Here is a 16,178-nt window from a genome sequence, read left to right on the forward strand (position 1 = left end):
TTCATGTCTCACATGACCTCTAATCACACGCTGACGTCACAGTCCTTATTCAGCTGTTGAAACCGAAACCAAAACAGCACGAGAACGAAATGCGATTATAAATTATTTAGCGGTCGTAGGAGAATGCCGGGCAGTAATCCATGTAATCCGGGCAATAATGCCTTATGCATCATTACAAAAAAGAAAACATGTCCCCAAAACTTAGGCGTCTATACTCCTTTAAGGGGGGACACGGCAAATAAAATGGGCAGTTTGGTCAAAATGTTCTATCCCGCAATTTTTTTTTTGTACCCTCTGGATTTAATCTGTTTCATGACTAAAAACTATAGCAGAATATGCCGTACAGATTAAGAAAATAATGTTGCTTTGATATCTGGAGGTAGAAAACTGGGAATGAATCGCGCTTCCGATGGCACCAGCACACTGCGAATTCTGTGGGTTTTCCGAAGACAGAGCAGGACCATTTTAGTATCACCATGATTAGGAAAGATCAGAAGATCAGAGCTTCAGCTGGTTGCAATGCCTCATTTTTTTGACAAAACCAAATGCATACGAGGCAGCAGAGGAGGTGAATAAACTTTGAGGCTGATTTTCTCAGCTTTCCCTTTTCGTGCTGTTGCTGTAACTCATCCCTGAGGCGTTTTGTAACCAATGGCAGTAGATTTATTCTGTTTGTCGTGCATGACTCCTAACACATTCAAGAGTGTAATAAAGCTGCTAACTGAAATTGATTTTTTTTTTAAACAGTTGTCATATAAATATGCATGATGAACATAAACTTTTATTTTAAAAATTACTAGGTGTTTAAGAAAAATAACCTAATTGCTTTACTGCATACAACAGACCTTTGCAAAGCTTCAAATCTTCCAAATCCAAAACCTGTTCACTTTCTCATTAATTATTCAATGCCCCAAAGGATGACCTGACGAGCGTGGTATTTGTAATTAGTCAACAACTATACAAGCTAGCCTAAACTAAAATTCAGTTCTGAACTCTGCCTAAAAAGTCACATATTTGCATGCCATTTCATGAATAAATAATGAAAAAATTTTTTAATTGCCATGTCCCCTTAATGCATTTGATGTTCACAGAACCAAAGCATCTGTACCAATAAGTTACAAGTTCAAAATCATGAGAGTCCACTGCTTGAAATTGGACCACCAGTAAGTGACTAACTTCAAACATAGATATTTTACTACTCCATTCCATTCAATACTATGGTTACTACACATGTCAAAGTATGGTATTTCACTTTTCAAATTGACATACCATACACACAGAACGCCAAAGAAGCCTTAGCAATCTGTTTCATTTTTTGGCACGTACAAACTATTTGGGTGGCTCACATGGCCAACATTTTGAAGCAGCAGTAGAAACTGCTCCTACTTTGAATGTGGTGACAATGCTAGCCATCTTGTTTTTTATTTTTTCACAGTGCAAGCATTACCTTGGGGCTGTACAACCCAAGAAGGAAAAAAGCTATGGAAGTGTAGCAGCTGGCTGCTACCATGTCCCTTTGCATCCGTTGCTCTATTCATTCAGCACACAGCATACACAGGCACTGAAATTTATGGTTTTAGTGACTCAGGCGAGTTTACAGGGCTTCGAAAATCTTTTAACAGGTGCTTTGTACGTTGTTTAAGAGGAGGGTTGTCACTTTGAAATCACGAAAAATTTGAAAACTGAACTTTAGAAAACACCAGGCTTCGTATCTGTAAGGTCTTTCTAATTATAGCCCGAAAAATTTTATCAAACACCGCCCAGAATCGACTTAAAAATGTTTTTGTAATGGTAGGCAGCAAAAAACTGGTTGAAATATGTGTTTTCTCAAAAGTGCTTTTTGACCTGACTAGCTTGTTTGCAGAAACTGTAGCACGAAAATGGCTGCATAGATTTTCACGTGATTTAAACCATCACTAATTTGACATGACAATAGTGAGTACATTATGCAAGCGTGGATACAACATGCTGTGTAGAAAAAACTCAGGCTGCTACAAATATTTGGAGAATGCCACTGCATCAACCATTCCTTTGGGTAAAATTTAAGTGTGATTGAAAACCCCTACCATGTTTTGTTGTCACGTCAGGATTTCTGCAAGTTTCGTACAGTAATGAAGCATATAAAAATTTATAACGTGAAAACTACTTAAGATATTTTTGAGTGAAATTTGGTATATGAGCATTCAGCGGACTTTCCAATACGTATGCCAAATTTCATAGCTCTAAGAGAAAAAAAATAAAAAATTTCACCTCTGAAACCTGCATTCCCCCTTAAGGAGGCCATTGCATGCACCAGTAATGCAGCACTTTATTTTATTATTATTTTATTTAGATATACTGTCACTCCTCAGGAGACTCTGGGGGATGAATGGTTGTCTGCCTACATTTGGGTGAACAAAAACTTGCTAAACTACCAGTGTTCATTTTGCTAAACTACCAGTGTTCATGCACCAGTGAGCTAACAATGCAAGCAAGGAACAAGATTACAAAACTGTTACTTTCATGTCGCTTTGGGCATGTAATATGTGAATAAAGTATAGCTGAAAAATTTAGTTTAAGGAACTATATTCCATACCATGTCAAGTGCCCGTTACAGCTACTAAACTTGCACTTGCAGAGGCTTGTTTCAGAAAAAAAGAGAAAAAGATAGCTGGCTGCCTAGAAGGGCTTAACAGGGAGAAAAACCTGTCGAGTAAAGCGCAACACATTATCCAAACTTGCTTGTCAACCAAACAACTCTGACTCAAGCAGAGGCCAGCCGAGGAATTGACATGCCAACTCCATGAAGCTGAAAATGATGCGCATGTACACAGAAACTTATTGCGCCTGCATACACTTGCTATAAATGTCAAAAGAGTCTGAAAACGTCAAGCAGAAATAACATGCTACACCACACTATTCCATAGGTCTATATCCGCAGTGTTAAAGGGTTACTGGCACCTGACACAAAGCTGCAATTATATGCGTCACCTCCAGTGCATCTGAAGGTAATAAACGGCAGCACTACTTACGCTCAGCATGGTTGCCAGCAACAGTTGTGCTGGAACTGCTCGAATATTGCTTCATAACAATATATAAGCATAAAGCACTGCATACTTTAATTTTTCACATCTTCTCACTTCACAGAGTTCAAAACGATAGTATGTACAACACATAATAACCCTGAAAAACCAAACAGTGCATTTTCCCAATAATTAACGCTAGTAAAAAGCACACCTACTACTAACACAAGCACGACAATGGCATGATTCCATATTGTCTATGCATTGTAAATCGCCACCTGCTACCCTTCAGGTTTTGCAACAATAATTCAGAAAGGGTTGAAAAAAGAAAGAATGTTTATTTACCTGTCGTCCCTACGAACCTGGCTCCCCTTACTGAAAATAGAAAGAAAGGAGGGAGGACACTCATTCAGTTGCAAACATATGCACATTTACAGTGACATGCAATCTAGACAGCATCAGAGAGACCTTAGTTAATGAAAAATGCTGCCTAATAGCTAATATAATGAACTGACAATGTAGCTGCTACCGCATATAATAAAAAGGAAGCAAAGAACGCAGCACATTATGTGGCAATACACATGAAGATTTCTTGAACACATGCACATGTGCATCATGTGTTTTTATTGCACCAGGTATAAAAATCATATCCTAGGTGCTAAGACATCAGCAATAACACATGATTCTGTGAGAGCAAGCTAGAAACACAGGAAGGTATGAACTGCACATGAGAAAAGCCACATAAGACAATGATGCAAATTCTTGCTAAGCTCTGCAAATAGGTGATGAGCCAACAAATTAGCCTTATTAAAAAAAAAAGGGTGGCATTCTGCTACAGCTGAGAAATATTCTTGCATTTCTTAATTTAGAAATCAAGAGTCAGTAGTTCAGTGAATGCATCCCAATGGTGGAATGACTAATGTTCAAGAATGTTAACAACTGATACCTTAATGTGCATTCAGTTGTTTTAGCAGGGAACAGATATACCAAAAGAAGCCGTTTTCAAGCCATGTGATCACAAACAGAAAAATACAGTTGCGTGCTTATCACAAGCCAATTACTCTGGACTTCTGTTTCCGGCACCGTCTGGCTTGTGCGCCTCAATGCCTTGCCAGCAAGAAGCAGACACCAAAGGCAGGATATCCTGTTTTTTACGATCTAGGCCAATGGAGCAGAGAAGCCCTATACCTATTTCCAGAGTTTTCTGCAAATCTTGGATTCATCTCAAAGTGGATGGCTGGCAGACATCAGCTTTAATTTAACAACAGCCTTATTCTGTAGCATAAAATGTGAGAGACAAATCTCACACGCAAATTTCAATTTACAATGTCAAATAGTCTTGCTTTTAGGGCAATTCTCTGAAAGAACAACTGAAGTTCTGCATAGGCAGTTTGTGGAAAAAATAAACTGTGCCTTATATACGTGTTCTCCATTCATGTTATTGCAACAAATGAAAATAAAACGCAATTAACCTGGTCCTTTCTCTTTCCCTTGCAGCAAAGCTCATTAACAGTTCCTATAATTTGCAGGCAGCAATTAATCCTTTTGTATTAGCTATTATGCAACCAAAACAGTGAAGTTAATTCACTGCATTCTTGCTGGCCACTCGGGTTATATGTCACTGCCTACTAACCTAAATTTGTATTCATGGTTCTGCTGGCTAAATGAATAAAAACGATGCCCACTCTGGCTGGCATGTACTATCAGCATCAAATGAAACGCTGACAAGATAACTAAAACAAGAACAGCAAAGCAAGACCTTACTTGCAGGCTACTGAATGCTAGTGCACTTGATTTTACTTCAAAGCTGTGACGACCACTCTCTGAAAGTGGTTACCAACTCTGTATGTATTTCCACTCCAACAGCTAATATTTTTGTGTTTTTGCACTAGTGGTTAGTTGCCCCATTCACATTCCCTTTTATGTTAAAGGAGTAGAGGCATCAAATTTTTGGAGGCGTTTTTTTTTTCTTCTTTGGAATGGTGTGCAAAACAATAGTGTGTGGGATTCACCTAAGCCACCAAAAATAATATACAACTGATTTTTTTTTTCTTTTCTCATTCCGGTTCGGTTTTGGTTTCAACAGCCGAACGACAGCTGTGACATGATAAACGATTTGAGGTTATGTCAGTCATGCAAGAACCGTGATATAATCTCTACTTATTCATTTTTTGTGATTCCAACCCTTGGACAGGATTGCATAAGAGCTGCTGTGAACTAAAACAATGAAAGCAGTAACCATACTGCAGCTTTTGTTTGCCGCATATGACCTCAAATAGTCTGTTATGCCACAGTCATCATTTGGCCACTGAAGCAAACCGAAACAGCATGAGAGAAAAAAAGTTCTAATGTAAATTATTTACCACTTTTTGGTGCAATCCATGTGGCTATCCACATTTTCTTATGTGCTGCACATCATTCCAAAGACAGGACACACAACTGAAATTTGGTGTCCCTATTCTTTTAATGGTACATGTGTAGAGAAACAGGGAGGGGTATAAAATGCAACTATACTACTCCATAGGAAAAACATCAAAAACAGTACTAAAGTTGCTTTATTTTCTATTCTCTGTGCTGCCACAGATGCACATAATTTAAGTTTTACCAGTGCAAGCAGCAAGGTTATCTTTACTGTTACGAGATGTTGAAGCTTATAGCTAAGCTGCAAGTCCAGACTGCAACTTAAGCTACTGATCTCACTGACACCTTGAACAAGCTGAAAATGGTTCGTAACGAAGAAACACAAAGAACAAAATCATAGCTACTGACCTGCCTACCATCACTAGCATTTCTTGTTTGTCTATGTTTGCATGACTTTAAGAGCCTCAATTACCCCACATATATAAAACCACTGCAGCTTTTCTGACCACATTGCTGAAGTGATAAAATCAAAGCAAAAATAAAAAATGTGTCGCAGAAAAAAGCTACCAATCTCAGCGAAAACAGCGCTTGTGTAAAAGCAACAGGTGTATTTGCTAAAGGCTGCCTTGCAAGCAACATTTTAAGTCTACCATCCCATATTATGAAATGCTTCAAGCTGCTCAGATAGGAAAGCATAACACAAGCAACAAGTGTCAAGTACGTACTACGAGCCAGTTTCAAAAAATCACATTCAATATAAGGAGGTAGCAACAAGCCAAATACAGTAGGCATACATTACTTTGGCTAAGAAATTATAACATCAATAATCAAGAAATAGATTGCATAATAATAGCTCAGTGAACATTACTCAGAATGTCTGCTCACTACAAGGAAAGCAAACCACCGAGACACCATAGCACCTTGGCACTGCTTATGCAGAAAGGGATTTGTTATTCTAAACAGCAACCCCTAATCCCAGCCACAGAGACCAGGACCATATATGATTAAAATACTACAGAAATTCTGGCGTTCCTTTATATGTGGTCAACGGAAGTTCACATTTATGATGTTTTACTCCACCTGGAATATAAGCTGCCCAGTAGTCCGCTTGTAGCACCCTAACCTAACCTTTGATGACTGATGTCAATAACAAACAAGTTCTAATGCAAGCTTGATTAAAAATACCTGATTATAGATCCCAAGCAATCTATGATGGAAATGCGCATCTAAGCGCACCATCAACTTGTGGTCACTGAAAATGCACAACATTAATTTGAGTTCAGCCAGAGCATGCTTCACCACCAATGTTGGCAAATTAGATAGCAATAATTACTTCCATAAGAGTTTTGTGTCACATATACTTGTCAACTTATACGAAGAGTATGAAAAGCACACAGGGTGAGCTTGACCTGAAGCCTGCATTTAAGAAAAGCCAAACACACATGTATACATTTGCAATGGATGAAAATACATATAGCCCCTCAAAAAGTTTTTGTGTTCCATGCACTCGAACGTGCACTGGACTTTGTGCCAATGGCAAATGACAGTTTTAAACTATCATAAAAAAATAAAAATACCTATTAAAAACATTTATCAATGAGTTCAATATACTACCCAAAAGTGAAGAACTTTTCTCCGTAATTCGTTAAGTGGTCCCACTAAACTTCAAGCTTGGCAAATTATGCGTAATGTTAATGTGTCCACATCGGCACTGGAGCACTACTGCCAGGGAAAACCTTTGCCGGCAGGTTTCTGAGGGCGCATGCTACTCAGCGAGAATCTGGCTGCCTGATATATTTTCTATCTATATACATTTTCAAAGACATGTCGAAGGTGCGGTCGAAAAATAAATAGACATGCGTGCGCTTGACTGATCGGAAATTGTTAAGCAAAGGCACGTCACCATCAGTAACAGCTATAGTGGTGGGAAAGCTTTTTTTATTTACAATGGCTCATGGAGCGATCGATGTCGTGATGTACGCTGTGCTACAAGTGCGTATATGAGCAGCATACAGAAATTCGAGCGCCGCGGAAAAGAAGTGCACACACGGGCGCACTCCGCTATGGAATGTCAAATGCCAGGCTGAGCCGCTCGCGGTTCGCACTAGTACACAGCGGTCGCGCCGTGACAGTGATGTAGTACGCGTAAAAAGCAGCGATTAAGGCTCGTGACTGCTCACTGCACGCGGGTTGCATAACGCATGCCACCGGCCTTAACAATTGCAACCTTGTGCTATAGCGCAGGCGGCGGTGTCCCGAACGACCCAGCATGAGCTACCCAAAAATAGTTTCGGCTCAATATCAGCGAAGCACCGGCCGGGCAGAAATTTCCTAGCACGTCGCTCCGCCGGCGCCCTAGCCACAACGGCATCCCGGTGGTTTGCTTTCCCACAAAACAACACGCATCTCACCGGCGGAATCGATTGCAAGCCGACGAACTTAGCATGCGCAACTGATTAAAACGGCGCTACCACGTCTACGGTCATCAGAAATGTTGCGCCAGGGCCGTAATTGGCAACCCAATGCTAACGGCGCGTCAGCTGCCGCTTGCCGTGCCAGCCGAGGTGAGAATGTCGGTCGACGTGCGCGAGAGGTTCGGGACCGCGTTTCCGCGTGATAGAAGACTGTCCGGATCGCACGCGCGCCCCAAATAATTTCATACGCGCTTTCGAATGACAGAAGAGCCGAGACAATAACGCGAGTGCTGCACACTCCGTAAGGCACGCTCGCGCGAACTTGATTGCACACCTTCAGCGCAGGCGGTGCGCGCCGCACCTGTTTCCAGAGCTGCGTTCCCGTGTTTATCTGTCCCCTGACATCGCGCGGCAGATATTGTACGTACCACTGCAGATCATGAACTAATACAGCTGTGCTTTATTTGTCGGAAAGTTCAAAGTGAGATCAACGCCTTCGGCACATCGTCTCCCGAAAATATTATGTGACATAAAATGTGCGCCCGATTCTCCTAAAATTCTAACAAATGGGTGATGTGTGGGCTTTTGTTGGCCTCGTAAGTGCAGTGAAACATGCTTTACAGCAAGGTAATGGTAAGTGACACACGACACGCATATCGGGGCGGAATGCGCGATCAAATGAAAATGATCGCCCTTAATTTTGTTGCGCTCTGCATTTGACCGCCGCAGTCCGCGTTTCGGCTGGTGTGCTAACGGCAAGCCGTTTTTCATTTTCATCCCACGCGTCGGTCCTCTCCCGCCACTCCCTAAATATCCCGAATGGGAGAGACGAAACCGGCTTCTTGGCATCCGATCCTCTCGCGCTCGTGTTTGTCAACACGTCGTCGCGCGAGCAGTCCGGCGAGTCGGCCGCGCCTGAGAGGGGAATAGCGCAGCTCGCACGAATGTTGTTAGGCCTAGGAGACAGCAAAACCCAAATCGAAACTAACTTACCTGTAACGCAGAGAAGCGACATGTTGTAGTTTGGCTAACCATGGATGATGCCGTTGGGATTTGGAGGCTTCGACGCGGGTTGGAGGAGGGTCAGAGAGGGGAACGGCGCACACAGCGGAGTACTTGAGAGCTTGCTTCGTGACACGAACTACATTGCCGTCTATGCGTGGGCGAAAAGAAGCAGTCATCTGTAGCCGCCACCATGCCGCCCATGCGCTGCGGTCGAGCCTGACGTAACGGTGACGTCAATGGGGAGGCCGCTCTCACTTTCACAGCTGCGGGGGTGGACGCGCGTCGGCGCCGAGGCGCGCGCGCGTGCCGTGCGTGCGTTGACACTTGGGTATAGTGCCCTAGAGCACTACAGCCTGGATAACTGCAAGTTCTTTAAGCTCATAAATGAATGTTTAATATCATTACATTTGACATTGACTGTATGCTGTCTATGCATCGCTTTATTAATCGTACTGAATGTAGCCAGTCGCATTTCATGGAGCGACCTGGCGGCTCGTACCACAGGTGGTGTTTGACAGGAGCCGCGTGCGAAAAGTTACGAGGAAAAAAATTGAAAACAAAAAGAAAGTGATTTGAAGAGAAGGAATGGCGAGAGTATGCTATTATAAAGAGCGAACAGAACTGCAGCCCGCCGGTGCAGCAAATATATGTATTCTTCTTTAATAAAATAAACAAATGGGAAAACCACGCTGAAATCGTCTATGAATTCTACTTGTTTCATTCTGGTGCCGGCTGTTGCATGCGCAAAACTGTTTTTGTTGCTTACCAAATATAACAGTTAGCACTAGCATGATTTATAGCAAACAGGTTAGGGGCTCTCTAGCTCCAGTGCCTGCCTTAATGAATGAATGAATGAATGAAAGTTGCGTTCACACATTCATTCACAGTGCGTGAAAAGAAGAAGGGCTATCGAATATTTCTGAAAGTCCGTAATTTCCCAGCTCTAAACATGACGATGCTGCTGTTGTTGCGGCCTTCCACTTTATACCAGGGGATAACAGGGTACTGGACCAGACCATTATTAAAAATAAACAATTAAATTAAATAACCAAAGATAAGGTTATGAGATTTCTGCCGATGATGATGGTGACGATTATGATGCACTCGCCACCACAGGCCCCTTGAAAACAGTTCCCTTTGTGAAGCGTCTTGCAGGGAAATCCCACTAGAAAATCGATTCCGAAGCAAACACGTCACTGCCTGTACAAGCTTTCCGGCAAGGAATCATCGGGGTAACAGTTTACTGAGTCTACGCAGCCGAGACAAGCTAGAAATCTGTGCGGGATCCATGCTTTTGAGACCTCTGAAATGTGGTAAGAAGCAGCGTGCTTCCAAATTTCAGTTCTCCTTCTTCTTTAATGAGTATCGCAGCGAAACTCCAACGTAAAACCGAAACGCAACTATGGGATTTTTTTGCCTCACATATGTTAATAAGCCAGGAGGATAGGGAGCGTCACTTAAGTGTGAAGCGTAGCCGGATGACTGATGAGACGTTCGCAATGTCGTCGTGCACTGTGACCCCTCCTCTTTCCAGTTCATTTGAAACAGGGGTGAAGTTGAGAAAAGGCAAACAAGCCCCGAATCAAGTCATTCGGCTGATTTTTTAAGGGCTAGTCTAGAAGCGGCCTAATGCTACATATCACTGAATTCCTTTGGGTAAGTTCTGCATGAGGAGCGTTGTGAAAGATAGGATATCCTTCCCCCGCCGGCCCATCTGATAAAATTCCGAGCCTGCTGCCCGGTCACTCAACAAGACATTAACTACGACGCTTCCGGCGTTTCGCCTTCTTCGAAACCGCTCAATGTCTAAATTTGCTTCCCACCGCAGCAAGCCTGGGTGTTAACTCCGACTTCATTCATTCTGAAAACTTGGGGTTGCATGAATTAGAGAAGATATACTTTCAAGACTGTGCGCAAAATCGTTCACACTCTCTGATTCCAATTATGTTAGCGAAAAAAAGCTCACGAAAATGACGACAGATAATGAGCGGATTCTATTGATCTAAAGAAAGACGAGTTCGTCTGTTAGAGAAAGCGTCGCCGTGTTCTGATTGTACAACGCGATATCCCTTTACACTGCCTAGGAGAAAACGAACCATCCTTGACAGTGCAAAACAATTACGCTCGCCCTTGAGCATCAGGTGGAATGTTTTCCTATATGTAAGCTGAAACAAAGCTAGCACTTTTCCATGGCACTTGTCCTCCTCTTTTTTTTTCTGTTTCTGTCAAAATTCTCGAACAGAGGTGGTCTGCCGAGACATGTTCTCGCTTTATTGATTCTAAAAAGGCGGTCTCTTGGAAAGTTGGCTTCGTTGCAAGCTAATGCTTGACACGGGAAAGCTTGCTTCATGCCACGTGTAAAGCCAGATGCGTTTGCATATCTCCTCCTATAGCAGAATAGATCCAGAAAGCACAACAAACATCAAGAAATCTGGTGTGGCTTTCATGCAGAGGTGTGAATCAGAATTTATTGCAGCGAAACGCGCGTTCAGTGGACATGCAAATAACCATGCCCTTTGCAAGTCAGGTGTCGACAACGTTCTCTCAACCGGCATAAGCGACATGAAGAAACATTCTTTATTCATCTAGGTCGCTTAAGGCGACATTGCTGAAGTAGCTGTCAATACCGAAAAAAACCAGTGAAAGCTGTGCCAACAATGCCACATCAGCCAAGCGCCAAAGATGAAAACAAAAAGAAAAAGCTGTACACTTTTAAAATTCTTGCGCAGGGCAAGTAATTCTACCATACTGAATACATGTTCTTAAGCCAAGTAGTTTCGTTGTTGAAGAAAAATCTTGCTTTGTGCTGGTTCAGCTTCAAAGTGCCAGGCGCCTGTACATTCACATCCCTAGTAGCACACAGAGGGAAACTTAAAGGCAAGATGTCTTTGCCGAATCCGGACCTCGTGGTCTGACGAGTGGGAGTCCATTATGTTTGCGTCTTCGAACAAATAAACTAACAGTAAACTGTGCAGATCGAATATTCGCATGGAGAATGAAGTTTCTGGAGAGGACACTCCGAGCTCTCACAGATCCAGAAATAGCGCGGGCGAGCTGTGAACGCGTTCTGAGTCGAGGCGAAGCGAAAAAAAACAAACCAAACGCATAAGTACAGCAAGCGGCCCGCCTTTGTGAAAAGCATCCTTCGTAGTAGTATTGCGTAGAGGCTAGATCAGGAAAGGCGCGTAAAAAAAGCGCGGGAACATTACGAAATGATTTCGGGCTATGGTTCTTTGCTTTTACCTTTCTTTATAGCCGTTTCATTTTTGCAGTTCTTTTTTCTTTCCTGAGCTGCTCTTTTGGACAAGAACTTCGGAGCCTTTCCAGACAACGTCGTTCGCGGCTCACTCAGCCTTGTACCCTTTCGCCTTTTCTCACGCGACGGCCAGAAACGATTGCACGGCTTGAAATATACTTGACTCCGTAGAAACCAGAGTAGCCGTCGGGCGGGTGCGTCATCTGTCTCGCCCGGGAAAGCGCGGCCAGTGTTTGTGAGCCTCCGTTGCTTCTGCCACTGGCGGCGGTGGCATTTAATGCGGCGCTCACCCATATTGCGCAGAACGCATTGCTGTTGGAAAAGGCTATTCGCGGCAAAGACGGCGCGAAGCAGGGTGGCGTTTCTGGTCCGTCGCGCGTGTGCATCGAGCACGATGCAATTTTCTGTACTCGCTTCTTTTTACTTGCACAGCTGAATCAACATCCGCAAGGTTGGGGTGCCAGTACAGTTTCACAGCCCGTGCCGATAACGCGTCCACAGTTCGTGGTCGCGATGCTGGAAAGTACGAAATAGAAGTCCTCCATTCTCGGGCGCCGAAACGCAAAGGCCCTTTCTATGCCTGTCGATATGCTATTTGTTTGTTTCTTTTTCTTTCATAACAAAATATACCACGCTTTTTTTGTTTCATTTTATATACGATCGGACTGCATCTCACATTTACAGAGTGCATGACTCATTGGTTTGAGAAAAGTGTAATAATATGCGAGGATAAGGCAAAATGCCAAGTTTGGTACCTTGGCGCGTGACGGCAGAAAAGGTTTGGTTTGGTTTACGGAGGTTTAACGTCCCAAAGCTACTCAAACTATGTGGGACGCTGTAGTGAAGGGCTCCGGACAATTTCGACCACCTGGTGTTCTTTAACGTGCACTGACATCGCACAGTATACGGGCCTCTAGATTTAATTTCGCCTCCATCGAAATTAGACCGTCGCGGTCGGGATCGAACCCGCGTCTTTCGGGTCAGTAGCCGAACACCATAACCACTGAGCCACAGCGGTGGCGTAACTATTTGAATTTTCGCTTAGAAAAATATGAACAGTGCATGTTTGGAGAAAACCAACTTCTGAGACCGCCACCCTACCGGGTTCAGCATTGCAAGTTTCTTGGTTTTTCCATGTGCCTGTATTATGGCATTGTAAGACACTTACAATTGTTAGCTTGTGAGCAATAATAATAACATATGTTGTATACAAACCAGACTAATCTCCGCCAACCTGACGTTCTTGATGCCGGCACTACATGTGCCACTACCTGTGTGCCAAGCGAATAGCGTATACGCCACAGTGTACCGCAGTCCCCAACATGGACCGCGCTGTGTTCTTTATTCTTTATTTAGCCCAGCATCCGCAAGTAGCGGTTGTGCTGATACGCTCATACCAATTGCTATATAGGCCCGTCTTCGAACGCCTTCTGTACGCCACAGCCATTGAATTTCATACGATATATCGCTGAATTGTTCATGCATTCGTGATCGCTAGTGTACACCATATAAGGGGCTGGATCACCGGGACTGATATTCACACGCGCGTACGTATTCACATTTCATTGAGTAGACACACATGCGTTCGGCTCGATGTGCAAATACGCGACGGCGAATTCTCACTGAACTGGACCTCCGTCACAACAACAGCGGAACCAGCTGCATCTGAACAGCCGCAAAAGAATGCTGACGCGCGAGCCGCTTTCTCGGTCACACAACCCGATCGACGTCCGACGTCGATGCAACGCGATACAGCGGTGACGCAACATCTTTCTGCAACCTGCTGCGATGCATCCGCGCGCTTGCTCGATAATCGGAAATACGAGGAGCTGCCCACAACGCTTGCTCAACGCTCCGAGCAATGGCTCAGTTGTCCGAAGCGCAGACGACCACGGAGCGGTGCGCCCCGCGGGGGCATCGTGGGCTGCCGGAGCGCAAAAGTGTTGTCGATATAGCGGAGACTGCGCGAGGGACAACAACAACAGGAGGACGCATCGACTGGCGCAACATCCAGGAGGAGACAAGCGCAAGCGAGCATAGTCTTCGCTAGCTGAAAGCGATACAACGGCCGCGGGAATCGCTTTCGTGTTGTCTGCCAGGAATCGTCTTTTTCTCGGCGAGTGTTCGGCTCTAAGCCCACCCATTCTGTTGCCCGTGAAATGAAAAGTTTTCTTCGATTTTTTATTTGTATGTCACATCTTGGCACGAATTTTCCGTGGTTGCATCTGCTGTCGCCGATATATTACAAAAACAACAACTGAGGAACAGGAAAACATACTCTCACGCACGCACGCACACACCACTATACCTCCCCCCGTCAACTTGCTCACCCACATTTCTTTCTTCTTTCAGACAGACACACATTGCAGGTTTCTAAGATGAAGATGAATGCCCTCTGAGCTTGAAATATGACTCGTGAAGGGAGCAGCCATGCGGGGTGAGTGGAAGTTATAGAAGCGAGCACTAAAACATGTAGCTGTCTGTACAGAGGAACCATTTAATCCCATGTTAGAGATAAGTGAAGTTACCGTATGCGCTTGACAAGTAAGCGACTTACCAAATTTTGATTAGGTGCACCCAGGCTTGGCTATGCCACGAGAAAAATGTCCCGTAACTGCAGTACATTGCTCGCATTCGAGAGCGGCAACTTGGGTACAGGGGTCGTCTGCGGTGTGCAGCGCCTCATGTATAGTATTATCGATGCCTGTCAGATCATTCGCTTTTCAATGGAAGCAGCGATAACGCCTCTTTCATCGGTTGTCCACAATGTCGCTCGCTTCGGCTGGAGTCCAAGAATTTTAAGACAGGAGCCCCGTGTCAAACCACCGGGCTTGACATGGGCAGAAAATATAATGAAAGGGCAGGGGCAAGAGAGAAAAACAGGAAAGGGCTTATTCGCCATTTTTTCATGATATGACAGGCGCTGATATACAGGAGGCGATGGCGCCGTGCAAGTAAGCGAGGTTTTCTAAAACAGCCTCGCAGCTGGTAGTCTTGGACGGTGATCTTTTGTAGTAATTCTATCCTTCCAATCCCGTCTTACTCGCGTCATTTACATGAATTTAACGCTCACATATATATCGATCCAACCACGTTTACCCACCTCCTGCGAACCAAAATCATAGCGGCATCCTGTGTCGAGGCGGGAAAACCAGGCGCGTGAACGGATATTCAGGTTCGCTGTTGTCGCTAAACCTTTGTGACCTGTTCTACGCGGGCAGGTTGTATCAGCCAGAGATGTCCGCTTGGCCCGACCCACTGGAGTTTACTTACGACCAATAGACAAATTTCAGTTCGACAGGCCGACTCCACCAGCTTTTGTCGAGTTCATCACGAGCTGGCGTCAGACGATCAAGGGCGAGTTTTTTTTTTGCGGATTTAGTTTTGACAGTACACTGATGGTAAATTGCGGGAGAACAGGCTAATGCGTTTATGCAGCACCTGATAAAGACCTGCCCTCCTCATGAAAACAAATAAATTCAGTACCCTCTTGAAATCTTATAAACTTTTCAAAAACTAGCCCAAAATGCATAAATTACAGCGGAATAGTGACAAAATAAATACAGTGATGAATTTCCCATAGCACTTTAAGGAGCACAAAGCAGCGAAGATGAAGGAATTTGATGAAGCCGGTAAGAAATCGTACTCTATAGATTACAGAAATATTCATGAAGTTTTTTTTTTTCTTTGTACCTAGCATCGACATGCTTTATAGCGGCACCTCACTCAGTTCAGGGTAGATGTTGAATGTATGCGGTATTATATGTGCGTTAATTTTTGGAAGCCATAGGTTGTGCGAGATTTGGATACGTGGTATTGAGTGTGCCTAAAACTGTATGGGGCTGGGCAGTTAACTGTCTTGTCTCAAAAATGGGTCTGTTCTAATTTATAAAGTTTCTGACATACATAGATAGTTTCTCAGTGTAATCTGCCGCGATGGTAAGTGAACTACGTATGGTAAAGAATGGACCCATTGTCTCAGTGAAAGACAATTAATCGAACCTTCGTACACCTCTCTTTTTAGTATGTGATTTTTTTTTCGCAACATTGGCTAAGATAACCAATCCCCAGACAAGCAAACAAGATTGTATATGAGAAAACACTGGAGAAAATTAAGGTTGAAATTTACATTTTAATGGT

General features: G+C 43.7%; 1 protein-coding gene across 8 annotated transcripts in view; it reads right to left on the bottom strand.

The window, feature by feature from the left end:
- The window catches only part of LOC144125885 (protein unc-13 homolog B-like), a 321,928-nt gene extending 312,945 nt beyond the window's left edge, over window positions 1-8,983 (bottom strand). For 4 of the 8 annotated variants that reach the window (XM_077659676.1, XM_077659671.1, XM_077659678.1 and 1 more), the window contains exons 1-2: window positions 8,771-8,983; window positions 3,348-3,377 (exon numbers count right to left, since the gene is read on the bottom strand). In XM_077659676.1, coding sequence (XP_077515802.1) covers window positions 3,348-3,377; window positions 8,771-8,792 — 52 coding nt within the window. In that variant the 5' untranslated portion in view covers window positions 8,793-8,983. The remainder of the gene's footprint in view (window positions 1-3,347; window positions 3,378-8,770) is intronic. The other 4 variants (XM_077659673.1, XM_077659675.1, XM_077659670.1 and 1 more) reach the window with 2 other exon arrangements.
- Between the last annotated feature and the right edge of the window lie 7,195 nt (window positions 8,984-16,178).

The sequence above is a fragment of the Amblyomma americanum genome, chromosome 3, assembly GCF_052857255.1.
Source record: "Amblyomma americanum isolate KBUSLIRL-KWMA chromosome 3, ASM5285725v1, whole genome shotgun sequence".
Classification (NCBI taxonomy): Eukaryota; Metazoa; Arthropoda; class Arachnida; order Ixodida; family Ixodidae; genus Amblyomma; species Amblyomma americanum.